The sequence below is a fragment of the Hoplias malabaricus genome, chromosome 4 (assembly GCF_029633855.1).
Source record: "Hoplias malabaricus isolate fHopMal1 chromosome 4, fHopMal1.hap1, whole genome shotgun sequence".
In the NCBI taxonomy this organism is placed as follows: Eukaryota; Metazoa; Chordata; class Actinopteri; order Characiformes; family Erythrinidae; genus Hoplias; species Hoplias malabaricus.
Window position 1 is genome coordinate 66,301,861 of NC_089803.1, and position 18,760 is coordinate 66,320,620.

At 40.1% G+C, this 18,760-nt stretch overlaps 2 protein-coding genes across 5 annotated transcripts; one reads left to right on the plus strand and one right to left on the minus strand.

Moving 5' to 3' along the window:
- Positions 1-443: 443 nt before the first annotated feature.
- atp23 (ATP23 metallopeptidase and ATP synthase assembly factor homolog) lies at positions 444-6,690 on the minus strand. 2 transcript variants are annotated; one of them, XM_066668483.1, is made up of 6 exons: positions 6,345-6,690; positions 5,128-5,173; positions 4,553-4,634; positions 4,067-4,204; positions 3,860-3,943; positions 444-2,146 (listed from the first exon to the last, which is right to left on the minus strand). In XM_066668483.1, the coding sequence occupies exons 1-6, from the start codon at positions 6,493-6,495 to the stop codon at positions 1,943-1,945; spliced, it is 705 nt and encodes a 234-aa protein (XP_066524580.1). In that variant the 5' UTR covers positions 6,496-6,690; the 3' UTR covers positions 444-1,942. The 2 variants fall into 2 exon arrangements, with proteins under 2 accessions (XP_066524580.1, XP_066524581.1); XM_066668484.1 differs by having other exon boundaries at positions 4,553-4,629; positions 6,345-6,416.
- Positions 6,691-7,607: 917 nt separating this feature from the next.
- Positions 7,608-18,675, plus strand: rpap3 (RNA polymerase II associated protein 3). 3 transcript variants are annotated; one of them, XM_066667526.1, is made up of 17 exons: positions 7,608-7,700; positions 8,246-8,418; positions 8,498-8,581; positions 9,225-9,332; positions 9,576-9,703; positions 9,812-9,933; positions 10,044-10,114; positions 10,202-10,354; positions 10,926-11,053; positions 11,491-11,612; positions 11,916-11,986; positions 12,752-12,841; positions 13,628-13,854; positions 14,238-14,442; positions 14,565-14,662; positions 15,356-15,456; positions 18,279-18,675. In XM_066667526.1, the coding sequence occupies exons 2-17, from the start codon at positions 8,266-8,268 to the stop codon at positions 18,362-18,364; spliced, it is 1,947 nt and encodes a 648-aa protein (XP_066523623.1). In that variant the 5' UTR covers positions 7,608-7,700; positions 8,246-8,265; the 3' UTR covers positions 18,365-18,675. The 3 variants fall into 3 exon arrangements, with proteins under 3 accessions (XP_066523623.1, XP_066523621.1, XP_066523622.1); XM_066667524.1 differs by having other exon boundaries at positions 8,498-8,644; positions 18,279-18,673; XM_066667525.1 differs by having other exon boundaries at positions 7,682-7,700; positions 8,305-8,418; positions 8,498-8,644; positions 18,279-18,668.
- The last annotated feature ends 85 nt before the right edge of the window (positions 18,676-18,760 follow it).

Below are 18,760 nucleotides of genomic sequence, written 5' to 3' on the forward strand. Positions count from 1 at the left end.
TTTATTACTGTGTAGTGAATGCTAATAGTGTTTGTCATCATTGAGATGCACAAAGGCACTACAAGGAGCAGCGTAGGAGTTGTTGCTTTCTTTGACTTTCACCTTGTTATTGGTGTTTGCACTTGTGAACCATTTTATGCTAATATAAGTAGCCTAAAATAATCCGGTCTTTAATATTTCCTGTTAATTTCGTATTAACTATTGATATATGTAAAGACTGCCACAAATATTGAGGATGCATTGGTTCTTGACTTCATAAAGCGAATGAGCTGAAATTCCCGTCATGAATTCACTCTTGCACCTGAACTCACTTCATGTGAACATTCGTTTCCATGTTAATTCTACTGACAGACAGCTTAGGGTTCTTAGCTTAAATAAGTCTCACCCTTTCACATTAACGTTTACTTTAAAAACCTTGTTTATTTCTAAGACACAAACACGCTTTCTGTGAAAAAAAAAACTCTTCTTGAGAAAAGGTTTTATCTGCCCCCTGCTGGTTTCCCATTCACACTACAACTATGTTGCTCATTTCCACAGACAAGCCAGTACAGTAGTAAAATTAAAACATAAAACCTTTCACATAAAAATCAGTTGTTGTTGTTTTTTTTTTAATTCAGACAAAAACTACATTGTGAAACACTAGGGTGTTTCCCAAAGCAGGACCCAAGACCATTCTGTCCAGGAGGAGAAGAGCAGAGACACTCCTATTTGACTCTCCTGAGCTTTAGGCTTATCTGTTTGATGGAGAAATCCTCCTATGGGAAATACCCACATTCTTCATAGCTCAGTCTAGTAGTGGATGCAGTGGTCCATGTTACAACAATCACAGCAGCAGCTCAGTCCCTGATAAATCACCCCACTTTTTCTTCAGTGTGTTGCCTTTGTACACATCTCTCACATTGGTGGCTTTTCAAATCAAGAAAAGGATAAGAGTATACACGCAAGTTTTTCAGGAAGTAAGGAAGTTCAGGAAGGTTTGTAGTCTTTAAATCTGTCATGAATTTATAATATATCATCTCTGTTGTGACAAAACCTTGTGTAACTTGATAGCCAATCAACCTACAAACATGTGTTTGGGACTTTGGGAAGAAACCAGAACAACTGGAATAAACCCACGCAGACACGACACACCAAACTGTTCACAGTGAGTTGTGGACTGAACACAGGACATTGGGGCTTTCTTACAGTGACACTACCTGAAGCAACAACATGCCACCCTTCAACATAATCAAAATTATGTCGCAGTCACACAGCTCCAGAGACCTGGAGGTTGTGGGTTCGATTCCCGCTCCGGGTGACTGTCTGTGAGCAGTTGGTGTGTTCTCCCTGTGTCCGCGTGGGTTTCCTCCGGGTGCTACGGTTTCCTCCCACAGTCCAAAAACACACATTTGTAGGTGGATTGGCAACTCAAAAGTGTCCATAGGTGTGAGTGTGTTGCCCTGTGAAGGACTGGCGCCCCCTCCAGGGTGTATTCCCGCCTTGCGCCCCATGATTCCAGGTAGGCTCTGGACCCACCACGACCCTGAACTCGATAAGTGGTTACAGATGATGGATGAATGGATGTTTTGCCTGAATGGATATAATCATACTATTTTGGTGAATGCAATAAAATGATTGTGTGTTAACTTCTGAACTTTATGGACCGGCTTCATTTCTTATTAAAAACACTTAATAACATTCCATCATTCACTGTTACAGAGCTGCTTTTTTTAAGTACATTATAACATAAAACCAAACCAGAAATACACATTTGTAACAACACTATTATGAGCTGCAAAGAATGTTTTCTTCCTGTCCCTTTGATCGTGGCAGATCCAGCACGTAAAGATTTAGTGACCGTCGCGGAGGAACTTGTTTTATTTTTTCTGTAGCGACCCCCGCACTGAAGCAGCTTTAGGGAAAGCTGAATTCGTTTGTGTGCTGTAAAAGAATGGCTATACTTTTACAGGTTTGCATAGTACCGATCCCTGTTTTCAAAATCCCTGTAGGCAAACTTGGCGTCCTTCTTGCTGTGGGGGATGCGGCCAAACGGCGTGTGGTCATTGAAGCAGCTGTCAAACACTTCGTCCACCACTTTCTCAGCTTCCTCTCTGCTCACCTTCCGCACGGCGAGGATGGAGCGCAGAGCACGGCCTCTCACACACTCCTGCAGGGGACATGGGGTCAGTCATGCACTAAAGCATGCATTGTTACAAGGGATTAAATGCAATATTTGAATATTTAAAAAGTTCAAATATTTTAAAAATCTCAAAGGAAATTCGGATGTACATTCATTCATGGATCACACCCTGGAGGGGGCGCCAGTTCATCGCAAGGCGACACATGCTCACACATTCAATTAGAATGTGTTGTAAGTAAATTATATTTTGCTTTACCAGAAGGCACTATAAATGATTTAAAACCAAGAAAATGAATGGAAAGAGATGACAATAAAACAAATTCAAATTTGACTGAAATACACATGCTTGGTGTATACATACGTTTTAATGTCCCTCCTCATATTCTACAACAGCACACATATCTTAAAGAGCAACACTAGATGTACTTTAGCCTCGACTCATATATAACCCATATATCAATAGTCTGGGTTAACATCCTCTGGTGATTGTTATGCAAATACTGCTTAATAGTATGTCTATTTGTGTTCACAGAATGGTTAAATATGTAGTTTCACTTTTATTGCACTGCTCCTTCTAGCTTCTAGTTATGCCCCAAGAACCCATGCCATGTCAAGAGACATGAACACTAAAATACGATTCACTTCCTGGTAGGGGCGGCACGGTAGCACAGCAGGTAGTGTCACACAGTGTCACGCAGTCACACAGCTCCAGGGACCTGGAGGTTGTAGGATCGATTCCTGCTATGGGTGACTGTCTGTGAGGAGTGTGGTGTGTTCTCCCTGTGTCTGCGTGGGTTTCCTCTGGGTGACTGTCTTGGTGTGTTCTCCCCGTGTCTGCGTGGGTTTCCTCCGGGTGACTGTCTGTGAGGAGTGTGGTGTGTTCTCTCTGTGTCTGCGGGGGTTTCCTCCGTGTGACTGTCTGTGAGGAGTGTGGTGTGTTCTCCCTGTGTCTGCGTGGGTCTCCTCCGTGTGACTGTCTGTGAGGAGTGTGGTGTGTTCTCCCTGTGTCTGCGTGGGTCTCCTCCGTGTGACTGTCTGTGAGGAGTGTGGTGTGTTCTCCCTGTGTCTGCGTGGGTCTCCTCCGTGTGACTGTCTGTGAGGAGTGTGGTGTGTTCCCACCTGTCCGCGTGGGTTTCCTCCGGGTGCTCCGGTTTCCTCCCACAGTCCAAAAACACATGTTGCTAGGTGGATTGGCGACTCAAAAGTGTCCGTGTGTGTGTGTGTGTGTGTGAATGTGTGAGTGTGTGTTGCCCTGTGAAGAACTGGCGCCCCCTCCAGGGTGTATTCCCACCTTGCGCCCAATGATTCCAGGTAGGCTCTGGACCCACCGCGACCCTGAACTGGATAAGGGTTACAGATAACAAATGAATGAACTTCCTGGTGAACGTTTCCCTCACAAGCAGAGCACTTTAAGGAAAGGATCTTGTCCTATTTTACAAAAGGTTTCAGTCTTTTTTAATCCGACTGGGAATCATCAGCTAATTTTACTTCAATTCCATGGTGAGAGGGTTTAGTCTCAGTGAGAGGTTGGGGCTGGTCAGAGTTGGAGGTAAAATATATTAAAGATTAACAGTATTCTTCCAGAACTCAGGTGCACAGTGATGAAATACACTTTTATACACTTTACCGTATTTGAAATCTCCTGGAAATAAAGGTTGTATTTCTTTATAGTTATTAATTTCAAGTTATATATATATATATATATATATAACTTCTGTACTTGACATGTAGACACTATACCTGGTGGTGCTCTTTGAGACCAAAATGAAACCTGGAGAGTTCGTTGGTGAAGGAGCAGTCTCCACTCAGGTTAGCGGCCCGAATCTTAAGTAAAGAAGACATATTCGATTAAAGTTCCACAGCAGCTTGACTTCCTCTATTATAGAAAACCAGAATGGAACAGACAAACCACGGTGAACATTAAATGATCAAACTGAACCCCCTCACCTCAGAACAGGCCAAATGCTTGAAGTTATTGAACCAGTCGACATGTGCACGACAGTGGTCAAAGGCATGAATGAGCTCATGAGTGACCACTCTGTTCATATGTGCTTGCTGGTGTATGTTGTTTTGACATAACACAATCTGCAAAAGATACGCAGAGTTAGGAAATCCCCTGGTAATTTTAGATGATGTTACAATATGAATAATGCATGAATAATATAAAGTCTGTTGAATTAAATGCATTAGTAACAGTTTAATGTAATAAATTATTAATGTAACACATTTATCTGTAGAATTATGAATGTTTTAAAATTGATCATGCAACACATTCAGAGTAATGCAGGCTGAAATCCATTTTTTTAAATCACTGATGTTCATAAGTGTTTACAAGAATGCTACAGGATGTGTGAAGAAGACACTTATAGACAATAGTTCATATCATTGTCCATATCACAGCATGTGAACTAAAAGCATACATTTTCTTTTTACCTGAGATGTCGCAGCATCAAAGCCACCACTGACAGTTCCATCACAGTCTTCACAGGAGAAATGCCTTTCTTTGGAGACTGCACTACGGAGGCAAACATCTAAATGTTATCAATGACAAAGCTCTCCAAGTCAGGAAGGTAAAAATATTGTACCACTGTCTGTGAGGAGTGTGGTGTGTTCTCCCTGTGTCCGCGTGGGTTTCCTCCGGGTGACTGTCTGTGAGGAGAGTGGTGTGTTCTCCCTGTGTCTGCGTGGGTTTCCTCCGGGTGACTGTCTGTGAGGAGTGTGGTGTGTTCTCCCTGTGTCTGCGTGGGTTTCCTCCGGGTGCTCCAGTTTCCTCCCACGGTTCAAAAACACACGTTGGTAGGTGGCTTGGCGACTCAAAAGTGTCCATAGGTGTGAGTGTGTGAGTGAATGTGTGTGTGTGTCTGTGTTGCCCTGTGAAGGACTGGCGCCCCCTCCAGGGTGTATTCCCGCCTTGTGCCCAATGATTCCAGGTAGGCTCTGGACCCACCACAACTTTGACTTGGATAAGCACTGACAGATAATGAATGAATGAATGTAAAAATACACACCAGCCAGAATTCTTCATGGCTCCAAGGAGAAGCTTTGCATATGGACCTTAAACAGTAAAGAAACAAAGTGACATGGTTTTAGACTGTGTTTTAGATCTAATGTGTTTTTACTTGGACATTATTTACATATCATTTTAACAATGTTAGACCTATTTGCATAACTGACATGATTAGAGAATGTTAATGACTGAACATTCTCTAATCTCTGCTAGGCACCACCTATGTCACCTTACCTGGAAATGAACACCTGGAAATGAACACTCAGACATGGAAAATCAGCCAATTTTGCTACTTCAAAAGGAGGACCAGTATATTTCTGAGAGTGATTCACATTCCCCTTATTATTCCCATTATTATGTACAACAACTTCCAGTGAGAAACTTAGACAATCATCTGTCTACTTGAATACATCAAGCATCTTGAGGACCCCTCTGGAACTTACAAAGCGTGTCAAAGGTCTGTATTCCTGGTAATGTACTCTTATATTCAATCATTGCTTGTTTTTCCTTCTTTGAAAGAAGGGATCACATTTATTTCCACTAATGCATTTTCAAAAAACAGAGGCCAAACTTTGTCTATTTAAATTCCACTCAAAAACGCCATTAAGTACAAGCTATCCAGTTTTTCAAGAGATATTGCTTTGATATAAGGTCATTATAAGATAATTCACTAAGTCAAACTAAATAAAAGACTAACATATCTATAAAAGTGATTAATACAATTATCTCCATGATAATTAAAATCTTTCATCTTTGAGAGACTCCTCCCTTTTGCTAAATCCTAAGATATTTGTGCCAATATTTTCTGCGAGACGAATGTTTATCTACATGGGTCTGAAAGGACGTGGAGCTGTCAAACAGCTGTTAAAGAGTAAAGGAAATAGGTAAAAAATATTTGTAATTTAACAAAATTACACCTAGACTCTAGTTGATAGTCTGTTTCCACGTTTGGAAAAATAAACATTGCCATTTAGTTCGTAACAACTATTTAATATTTGAAATTTAACATTGAATATTTGATAAATGAAATACAAATGTAAAAATGTAAACGTTCATACATTAAAATGTCGCATTGTTTTGAGACATTACACAGTAAAATTATGTCTGTTTATATTGCTATTCAGTATATTAACATTCTTCGTATTGACAATATTAGCTAGTACTGTTGTTTGCGAGAGAGAGAGAGAGAGAGAGAGAGAGAGAGAGACTGAAACTCACTGGTCTCCACGGCGAAGTGCAGCATAACCTGACATTTGTTGTGGAAAGTGAAGAGACTTTCTCCGATGGACCCCTTCTTGTATTTGGTCTTCTTTCTCTCAGGGAACAGGTTGTAGCCGTAGTCCTCATCTTGTTCTTTCGTTTGATCCATTAATCCATCTGCAGAGTGCACACACTGAACCCCTGTCTCTCCCTCTCCCTGTTTCTGTCTCAGAGTTTGGACTCAGAGGTCATCCCTCTCTCTTCTGATCATGTGCGAACGAGATAAAGGTTAGAGGGGATTCACGCCGAGCCACAGAGCCTTCACCGGAGAGCTTCAACTGGCCTCCATTTTAGAAAATTCCGTTGAGAAGGGGGCGGAGTCACAGAGTCCGGGATGAGCCAGAAATTCTGGCTTGTGAAAAAAATTCACATTTAGTGCAGTAACAGTGTTACCGTCTGTCTGAACTAATCTTAAACCCACTTCACTTTTGAAAATACACATCAGGACATACTCCACTCTATAGTGTCCTATGTTTATGGCCTGTCAGAATTCACTCGTTGGACACTGTCTGGAGAACACTGTAGTGCTGGCACAACGGCATGCTGTTTCTATCTAATCAAATTTGTCTAAATAAATAAACTTCTTAAGTATCAAACAGAAAAAAGTATTTGTGAAAAGCGTAAAATGTATAATTTGCAAAAAAAAAAAAGTGTAACTACGGGTGTATTACTAATTAGTTGCCTTTTGCTTACAATCCTCTCTGCTTGGTTCTCAATGAATTTGTTTTTTTGTTCCTTATATTTTTGATTGATATTTAAGAAGCCTTTGGTCACGAATATTTTATTTATTTTTGTCACAAATCTGATTTGTTTCAGAATAATCAGTTAGGATATGATATCGACTGCTAATTTCACTTGGGTTTTTTATTTTAATTAATTAATTTATTTATTTATTTATGTCTTCTTCTTCTCCTTCTTCTTCTTCTTCTTCTTCTTCTTATTATTATTATTATTACTATTATTATTATTAGTGCGTATAAAAAATACCACATGAACATTGTAACAGAGTAAAATTGCCTTCCGTTGCAGGGTATTTTTTAAATAAATTAATTAATCTATCTTCCAAAAATGAAAGATAATACTGAATCATTAGTGTCAGCCGTTAGGTTCCGTTAACTCACATTACCGTTCAGGTCTCTGTCTCGTCCGCCCCCTAGTGTTTGTCAGGGGTGAATGCTAATAATCTCGGACTTTTCACGAACATCTTTGCTTGTGCTGAAGCGCAAGGGCTGCTGGTAGATGGCTGTCATGGCGCTGAACACAAACAGAAGAGGCGCGTGAGAGCTAAACTGCTGGAAATTATTAACAGTTCCGGTAATTTGTTAAAAACCCTGATATCATGTCGTTGTTATTATCAGACTGTTTTTGGCTTGGATTTAGTCTGGTTATGATATGGTCTTCTCAGGGTCGACGCTTCCTTCTGTATATATGCTAAAGAAGTTTCTAGAACAATTGTAAATCCAGAGATTTACCAGAAACGGACTGAAATTCTGACTCGTTTCGATTTTAATTTGCATCTGTTTATATTTTATATTTAATAGAACAGAATGGCTGATACTGAATTTAAGAAGCTGAATAATCCTGTAACCATTTGTATTTATTATATTATTTACTCTTAGAGGTTATTTAAACAGTATCTAGTGTTTTTATTAATTTAGTAGGTTTCTACCTATTAAAAGTGTGTGTTTTCTAGTTTTACGGCCACAGGAACCTTAGTGTTGAGGTGTAGGAACAATTTTGTGGCTGCAGGCAGGAAGTGAGTGGTGGGCCCATGGGCAAGTCCACAAGCCCATATTGTGTATTCGACTCCCTTTTTAAAAGATTTTTAAGCCATATTTGTACTTTTTGTATAATTTCAGTTTAAGGAAAACACAACAGCATGTCAGGAGGTAACAAAGCTTTTGAAATGCAAATGCAGATGCGTCAGAATTCAGAAGATCTCCACAACTTCATGAAGGAGCTCGATAGCTGGGAAAAAGACATAAAACAGAAAGATGAACAACTCCGTGCAGGAAACCTTACCGAATCTGAGGTGCGTTGTTCAGTGTTCATTCTGTTGTCTGTTCTTCACAATTGAAAGTTTTTTCTAAAGGCTCTTTTTTATCTCATAGAAAACTCTCCCTCCTGTGAGAAACAAGGACTACAAAAAGAAGCGAAGGGTTAGAAGCAAAAACTGTGACAAGAACAACCATGAGGTGCGGAAGCCTGCAGAGAGAATAAAGTCTCACGATTATCAGTCCTGGGACAAGTTTGATGTGGTAAACTTCTTTTTTTTTTGCACTCCCTTAACTTGCATCTGAGAAGTATTAGGAGTGTGGTGTGTTCTCCCTGTGTCTGCGTGGGTTTCCTCCGGGTGACTGTCTGTGAGGAGTGTGGTGTGTTCTCCCTGTGTCTGCGTGGGTTTCCTCCGGGTGACTGTCTGTGAGGAGTGTGGTGTGTTCTCCCTGTGTCTGCGTGGGTTTCCTCCGGGTGACTGTCTGTGAGGAGTGTGGTGTGTTCTCCCTGTGTCTGCGTGGCTTTCCTCCGGGTGACTGTCTGTGAGGAGTGTGGTGTTTTCTCCCTGTGTCTGCGTGGGTTTCCTCCGGGTTCTCCGGTTTCCTCCCACAGTCCAAAAACACACGTTGGTAGGTGGATTGGCGACTCAAAAGTGTCCATATGTGTGAGTGAATGTGTGTGTGTCTGTGTTGCCCTGTGAAGGACTGGCGCCCCCTCCAGGGTGTATTCCCGCCTTGCGCCCAATGATTCCAGGTAGGCTCTGGACCCACCGCGACCCTGAACTGGATAAGCGCTTACAGATAATGAATGAACTTTATGATCATTATCTTTGTCAACCTACAGGAGACGGCCTTAGAGACGCTGGACAAAGAAGACAGCCCGGAATCGAATGACTCTGAGTCAGAAGAGGTGCAGGTGGACAGGGACCTTGCCTTGAGAGAGAAGGAGAAAGTAAGATGATTTGTGTGGACTTTTAAATGTCTTATAAAATTCATTCAGATCATTGTACATTTTTTTACATACATACACTAGGCTTTCATAAGCAGCTGATAACCAGACAATGTATATCTGGACCTCTTTCAAAGCCAAAATGGATAGAGCTTGTAATTGACATTAACCCATTCTGCTCCAAACCACTAGTGTTTGTTTTTGTACTATGAACCATATTTTATAGCATGTTTCCTCATATTTCAGGGTAACCAGTTCTTCAAAGATGGCAAATTTGATGACGCTATTGAGTGCTATACCATAGGAATGAGTGCTGATCCATACAACCCCATTCTGCCCACAAACCGAGCAGCATGCTTCTGCAGACTTAAGAAGTAAAACCCATTCCAAATTGATCTACACATCATACTTGATTTGTTGTGGTTGTAGATTTTTCCTGCATTTATTTGTCTCAGTCAGTTGTACTGCGCTGTGTGTTTTAGGTATGCTGTAGCAGAGTCTGACTGTAACCTGGCCATAGCACTGGACAGGAAGTACATTAAAGCCTACAGCCGAAGAGGGGCCGCACGTTTTGCTCTTAAGAACCATCAAGGTGCACTAGAAGGTAAAGGGTTTGAGCTCAAAATAATGAACATAAAACTGAACCATGCCATTTTAATTGGACTTTTTTCTCACTCATCCCATTTCTTTGTCTTCCTTTCTTCTTTCTACAAGATTATGAAATGGTTCTGAAGTTGGATCCTGAAAACCTAGAAGCCCAGAATGAGATAAAGAAGCTGAACCAGGTTGGTAAAACCCACTGCTTCTTTTTTTTTGTGTGTTATCAAAGGTTTAGGAGTTGGTATTATCCTCTTCTGTGTTGCTCTCTCTAGATTTTAGCATCACAAAAGCAGACAGACGTTAAGGAAGAGACGACTCTTCCAGAAGTCGCACCTGTTGAGGCAGATAAACAGATGGAGGAGGAACAGCAGCGGAGGCAGGAGGAACAACGTCGAAAACAGGAGGCAGTGGTACAGAAAGACAGGGTAAGTGCTTGTTTGGTTTTCCCTGACAAAGTGCCTGTCAGCCTTTTTTCTACCTGATGGTTAATGGCCAAATTGAAGAACCACTCATTCATATTCCCATTATTGATGCAGTTTAAAATAGCATGGGTAAAGCTAATCAAGGTGAAAAGCATAGATAGATAGATAAATACTTTATTGATACCTGAGGGAAATTCAAGGCATTCATTAGCTGTTCCACATACAAGAGAAATATATAAATATAAGATAAGGGCAACAAAAATAGAAATATAAAACTGACTATACAAACAAAACAAAAATACAAATAGCAGTTAGGTTTGGTAATAATATGTAGCTTGGATTTTCTGTCTCATACTAGTGGGTCACTTTTTTACTGGCCATTTTTTTAATTGCTTTATGTTGTATGCCTAAAATGCTCTTGGTTCGGGGTTTCAAGGCTTGGATTAAACTGCCATTTGAGTGGCATTTTTTCCCTTTTCAGCAGAACACACACAATTCTACACAGATATCAAAAATAACTTACAATTCTTGTTCCAATTCCCGTGATCATATTTGTTGCTGGATGTTCTTGTAGGGTAATGCTTATTTCAAAGAGGGAAAATATGAGGCAGCTGTGGAATGCTACACTAAAGGAATGGAGGCGGACACTACAAACGCTCTGCTTACTGCTAACAGAGCCATGGCTTACCTCAAACTTGAGAGGTATGCTTTAGTCTCGTTTTGGCTATTCAGCATTTAAACTGTTTTTTTTTTTTTTTGTTGTTGTTTGTTTTATGTTGGACAAGTACAAGCTTTTAGGGGCGGCATGGTGGTGTTTCTGTCACACAGCTCCAGGGACCCGGGGTTATGGGTTCAAGTCCCACTCCAGGTGACTGTCTGTGAGGAGTTTGGTGTGTTCTCCCTGTGTCTGCGTGGGTTTTATCGGGGAATATTTATATTACGATGAAACACAGGTTATAATACAACACAATATCATTATGTTTGTTTGTTATTGTACATATAAGCAGTTTTACCTGTATTACCAGGTAATAGTTATGCGCTAAGGGTCTCTTATCCATAAAATGTAACCCACAAAGTGTTTTTAAAAGCAATGTGCCCAGTCTGAGTGTTTTCTGATGTGTGTTGTGGACGTTGTGCAGGTTTGCTGAGGCGGAGGAGGACTGCACAAAAGCTATTGCTCTGGACAGCACCTACCTGAAAGCATTCGCCAGGCGTGGCACAGCCAGAGCAGCTCTGGGCAGGTTTTCTGAGGCCAAGGAAGGTCGGTTATCTGTCTTTAATATTTCTATGTACATCACCCTGTCAATATCCTAATCAGATAAAAAACAATTTCAGGAGTATATTATAGTATTTGGATAATAGGACAATTATAACAAAGGTGAACAATTTTAATATCAGTTATTTGAAAAAATAATCAATTTTTCTGGAAAATCCTTCAGTTCTTGCAATTTGTACAAAAACGAAAGTGTTAGTGATTCGGTGGAAATGTATATGATGTGCTGCTGTAGTTCATGCAATATTTGACATGAAACATGACTTTTTATTTTTATTTTTTTATGCAAAGATTTTGAGCAGGTTCTGAGGCTCGAACCTGGAAACAAACAAGCGATGAACGAACTGAAAAAGCTGAACTTGGTAACCTTTCGGAATTTTATAATCCCTATTCTTTTGTTATAGCTGTACTGTAGGAAGGCCCCACCCTGGCAAAAAACTTCTAGAAGGAGGTCCTCGGGTTACGTCAGTCCCGAGTTACGATGTTTCACGGTTACGACACATCTCCCATTTACCGTATAAAACCTTGTTTTGACTTAAGTGGTTTTGCGTCTTAACGTCGGAACGCGAACTTCGTGTTTGGTGTGCGCGGCGGAAGAATACACGGTTACACAGCTCGGTACGGAGGAGGACGGCGTCCACCCAGTCGCATTGTATGCCATTTTAGCTTGCTGCTACGTGCTTATATTATGTTATTTACGTACAGTATGTTCCGACTTATACAGAAAATCAGTTTATGACGCGACGTAGGAACGGATCACCGTCGTAAGTCGAGGACCTCCTGTATTTAACCATTACATTAAGCCACTCTGAATAACATTCTTCAAAACACAGGTTCTGAATTGTGTAGAAAATATTTAAGAATCAGTGAAATTCCCCTTAGAAGATCAGTGCATTTAATACAGACACAGTGCAAACTTCATGTTTGGACTAACAATCATTGACAGATTAACGGTATTAAAATGCCTGCACTTAATGTCATTGTTGTTGTGATTGAGTATTATTTCAATCTCTTAGATTCCTTTAAATATTTGTGAACAATATTCATATAATTCTAATACATCTACAGCTGTCTACAATGTAATATCCCATTTAATGCGTGGTCTGGTTGTGTTTTTTTTTCTTCAGGAGTCAGCACCTAGTGGCCTTCAGCAAGTAGATGGCACTCAGAGAAGAGCAGTTCAACCTGTTAACAAACCCGAGCATCTCAGATCTATTGTAAGTCAGTGCCACATAACCATCCATTACACCCTTAACTCAGTTGTGTAGCTGAATTTTCTCCAAGTCCCTCATGGAAGTGGTCTATGGTTAAACTATATGAGGGAAATGCATCTAAGTGCAATTTTAAACACTAATATTCTGACTGCTTTGAATCCAAATTGTTACTCACTCACTCACATTTTAACAAAACGCTCCACAAATTAAAATGAACCCTCCAAGGTTATTTTACAACCTTGATTACTGAGGGGGCGGCACGGTGGTGCAGCAGGTAGTGTCGCAGTCACACAGCTCCGGGTTCGATTCCAGCTCCGGGTGACTGTCTGTGAGGAGTGTGCTGTGTTCTCCCTGTGTCCGCGTGGGTTTCCTCCGGGTGCTCCGGTTTCCTCCCACAGTCAAAAACACATGTTGGTAGGTGGATTGGCGACTCAAAAGTGTCCGTAGGTGTGAGTGAATGTGTGTGTGTGTGTCTGTGTTGCCCTGTGAAGGACTGGCGCCCCCTCCAGGGTGTATTCCCACCTTGCGCCCAATGACTCCAGGTAGGCTCTGGACCCACCACTACCCTGAACTGGATAAACGCTTACCGAGAATGAATGAATGAATGTTTACTGAGGATTGTCGTAAGTGAAATGGAACAGTTTTAACTGGAATCTTTCTGATCAAGCCTAAAGCCTAACTTCACCTAAATCTGTTTAATATCTGAAATATGCTCTAGAATACGCATTTTCACATGTTTGGTATATGACTTAAATCTAAACCTGTCCTTTTTCTACTTTGGTGTTGTAGAAGCCAATGAAGAGAATAGAAATAGAGGAAGTTGGAGGAGAGCTCACACCTTTAATGGAACTTCAGAGACCCACTGTAAGTGCCTCACAGCCTGTGCCCAGCATCTCAACTTCTTTCTCAGAGAGAGCCCAGAGAGAGGATGGAGCTTCTTCACTCGTATCTTCCCCCTCTGCCAAGATTCAGAAGATTGAAGAGCTTTCAGACTCTCCTTCACAACTGCTAGACAAGTAATTGCCTAGTCCATTTTTATCCTTCTTCTAAAGGCAAACAAAATGGTCATTTGTAGCTTTTATTTTAAATGTGGGACATAATCCTGTGTGGTCACATGCGAAAGATTGGAAGCCAGGGGGTGTTTAGATATTTGCATGACTGAATATGTATTTCTCATATATTGAAATTTTACATATATATTGCCAGAGAGCCATTATCTGATGCACCAGATATTACAAACTGATTGCTGTTCATTACTTTTCTGCATGTTTTAAATGACATTGATTTCAAATCTGGATTTCAGATATCCAGGCTAGGTGGGGTTTTTTGTCTAGAAAACCATCACACCTCCTCCTTGTGGCTAAGTAAATTGAGAACTGTGTTGCTTACTGAATTTCAGAGGTCCTGAAGGGGAATCTGTTGGAGAACAGAAATCATTACACAAAGCAGGAAAATGCACAGGGAGCTTGGAGCAAACTTCATTCTCCTTCTCCTCGCCTGTCCAACCTGAAGTTATTCCTCCACCTCCTACAAACAGCTTTCAGCTGGAGGCAGACCTAAGGAAGATTGGTGACCACATGGAAATCAGCTACAAATATCTAAAAGTGGGTGTTGTCTGTATCTGTTCAGTTTAATTGATGGTGGTTGATTGCATCATTCTGAGTCGCCTCAAATTTTTGTCAGTGATTCTTGTCAAATATGGTGATGCTTTCTTGTTAATTTTCAGCAAATTCAGCCAGAAGCATATGAAAAAATCTTCCAAAACTCTTTGGAGCCTGAAATTCTTCACAAGATTTTGAAAGTACTTCAGGACTTTTACATTAAGTAAGTGTGATATGTATCTGAATTACAGTCCAGACTCTCACGGAAGAATACTGATGTCTTGCATATGCACTGTTTCAAAGTTTGAAGACACTTGCTTGTCTTCTGAAACTGAGGATATTAATAGGGACTTTGTCCACTTTTGCCTAACCCTCAGCGTTGAAACACTATCTAATAGGATTTGATGGTATTCAGTCAAAAGGACAGAGCTTTATCGCTCCAGAAAACCCAGTTCCAATGTTTTATACCGCTTTTAGCCAGTGCTCAGCATTGTGTATTGAGCTTATGTTCTAAGTACTAAGTAACTAACTATTTGATGATGTATCGAGACTTTTGGACATAAGGCATTTGTATGAATACATTTCTGTATGTAGTGTTTTTGCACCGAGGGAGGACACATGTTGGTAGGTGGATTGGCTACTCAAGTGTCCATAGGTGTTGCCCTGTAATGGACTGGTGCCCCCTTTAGATGTGCTCCTGCCTTACGCCCAGTGATTCCAGTTAGGCTCTGGACCCACTGTGACAGTGAATAAATGAATGAATATAAAAAATATATATATATATATATATATATATATATATATTAATATTCTTTCATTCATTCATTAATTCACTGTCACAGTGGGTCCAGAGATATATATATTTGTCTAATGTCTTTGGTCTTTGTTTCTTCTTCAAATTTGCCATGGTCTTCAGAAATGAGGAGCCGTCTGTCATCTTGGAAGTCCTAAGAAGCTTGTCGAAAGTGAGAAGGTTTGACATGGCCGTCATGTTTATGTCATCTGCTGAAAAGAAAAGTATGTTCTCTTTGTATTCATTATTTTTAATATGGTGTCCATGGTTTGTTCATTCTAAAAAATATTAAATTATTTAGGTACTTTGTTAGACAAGAGTTTGCTTAACTTAGCCTTTGTAGATGTTTCTAACTTCACATTAGTATCATTCTTCGAACAACTTCAGTGTTTCAGGTGGGAAAAAAAGCTAATTTATTAAAACTCAACTAACAAACTCTTCAACTAACATTTCTTATGAAATGAAGAGTATTAATGAAGGGTTTATTACCTTTTCTGTCCTCGCAATGAATAGGCTTTATTCAAAACTGGACAGCTAGCTAACAGTGTAAAGTGTCCTCAAATAAAACTAATACATAACATTGTTTGATTATTTCATAAAGATCCAAAAATTACTGTAAAACTGGAGCTAAACACAAGAAAAAATCAAAACCGGGACAATAATTCTTGCGAGGTCCAAGCTACATGGTAAAACAGGTTAGCTCACATGCTATAGCTATGCTAGTTAATAATTTAAGGGATTTTTAAGCGTAGTTTGCAGCAAAACAACTATACAATATATAGGTGTAGTTAATAATAAAACAAAAACAAAAAGCTACTATTTTTAAATAACCAGGAGGGGGCACTGCTGTACACACATCTATTCATCTTGCACCTAGAGGGCAGAATATCACCTGTTGCTAATGTAACAGCATCTACTCTGTTGAGGAGGTTAGGTTCTGTATAATCTCTTTTACCATTTGATTGTATTTAACCCCAGCAATGATTTTTCTCAGAATCTGATGGTGTCCACGTGTTACTCCAGTTACTCACATGTAGTGGTTGGAGCTGGATTAGTCAGAGCATGGTGACAATAGACCCACACGCAGCTGCTCCAGAGTCTCACATTCTGTTGATCAATGCTATATTAACAATGGGTGCACCTTAAGTCTGTTGAATTAACTCATTTTAAGGCGTGTCTACAAATATGCCAACTATGTTATCAGTCCACATCAATGGCAAATTAACTTGCCTCGCACTGAGAATCACAAGTTAAAGGAACAGTCATTTTTTCGTTATTCTTCATGCTATGGAATGGTTATTATACTGACACGTGACCTGGATGCGTCTGAGATGCTGTACCTGAACATGGACACCCCAATGTAGCAATATGTTTAATCTCTTGTGAGGTGCAATTTGGACAAAAATACTATAAACCAATTTACTGACTGCTTGAAGAAGGTAGTCATAACTCAGAATATATACAAATCCCATTTCCAAAATAGTTGGGACAGTGAGCAAAATGTAAATAAAACCAATATTTTTTAAGTTAAAACTGGGAAATAGTAATGATTCTATTTATTATTATTATTATAATTATTATTATTTGATGTCAGCAATAATACAATTGGAACAGAGGTATTATTACCACTGTGTTGCATCACCACTATGTTTAACAACAGACACATTTTGGAACCGAGGAGATCAGTCGCTGTAGTTTTAAAGTAAAAATATTTTTTAAGGCTTGCTTGTTATAGACTTTCAGCTGCTCAACAGCTCAGAGACTGTTCATTGCCTGTAACCGCTTATCCAGTTCAGGGTCGCGGTGTTTCTCTGTTACAGTGTTATTCATTTCATAATGCACCAAATGTATACAGTGGGTGACAGGTCTGGACTTGTTTAACACCCTGAGTCTTTTATTATAGCACCAAGCTAATGTAATACATGCAGAATGTGGATTTCATCCTGAAATAGAAAAAAAACGGTCTGGATGGCAGCATGCCTTCAAATTAATGCACACCATCAATAATGAGCTGTGTGTTTACAAAAAACAGAACAGATCATCCCTCTCCAGTTTAACCCAGCATGCGGCACGGTGGTGCAGCAGGTAGTGCCACACAGCTCCAGGATCCTGAGGTTGTGGGTTCAAGTCCCAATTCTGGTAACTGTCTGTGAGGAGTTTGGTGTGTTCAACCCGTGGGTTTCCTCCGGGTGCTCCAGTTTGTTCCAGTCCATAGGTGTGTGTGTCACCCTGTGAAGGACTGGCGCCCCCTCCAGGGTGTATTCCAGGTAGGCATGAATGAATGAACTTTAACCCAGAGGACATGGCGTCCATGATTTCCCAAAAAATAATTTCTACTCGGGCAGGTAGTGTCGCAGTCACACTGATCCAGGGATTGTGGGTTAGATTCCCGCTCTGGGTGACTGTCTGTGAGGAGTTGGTGTGTTCTCCCCTTCTCTGCGTGGGTTTCCTCCGGGTGCTCCCACAGTCCAAAACACACGTTGGTAGGTGGATTGGCGACTCAAAAGTGAATGTGTGTGTGTTGCCTGGCGGAGGAGGACTCCAGGGTGTATTCCCACCTTGCGCCCAATGATTCCAGGTAGGCTCTGGACCCACCGCGACTCTGAACTGGATAAGGGTTACAGCTAATGAATGAATGAATTTCTGTTTGATTTGTCGGACCACAGGACACTTTTCCACTTCGCCTCAGGGCATTTTATATGAGATCGAGCCAGAGACAGTGGCGGTGATTATGGATCCTGTTTGTATGGTTTCTTCTGTGCATTTGTGTTTTAATTATCATTTTATGCCTCTCCTTTTGGAATGTGTCAAAAATAAATAGGGCATACAATTTCCAAAAACAATAGTTTGTCAGTTTCAACATTTGATACTGTCTTTGTGCTATTTTAAAATCTTTATTTAGATTATACACACTGTTCTAACTTCTATGGAAATGGGATTTGAATTTTCTTAATGTGCATTTTATCTTCTTATGAGCTCCATTGTACTGCATTGAGTATATAATTTGTTAGAGGAGACAGGATAATGAATCTTCCTTTTCTTTCAGTATTACAGGAGCTATTTATGTGTATTTCACATGCTGCATTAGAGGATGACTCAGTACGAGGTCTAAAGAAGAAATATGGATTATGATCTGTCTCCAGGACATCTGGACTCTCCTTTATACCTCCGGTCAGTTAATTAAAACTTTAAATGCTGTTCCCAAACATACACACTGTCTTCAGTTCAAGACCTCATATCGCCAAGATAGTGTTGGGTTAGTGACATTGAAGCGGTGCTTTACATCAAATCAAAAGGATGCAGAAGCAAGTTGTTCTTTACTTAGATTTAATTACACAATGTGTTAAGGAAACATTTGAAAAGATTGTACAGTGATTAAATATGCACAGTATCTGAAAATGTCTTCTTGTTATTAAAAATGTACCATTTAAAAAAAATTACACAAGTGTGGAATCAAATTTGCACAAGAAAAACATCCAGAATAAACAATGCAGTATTTCTTAAATCAAGGCCTACATCCTAAAACAA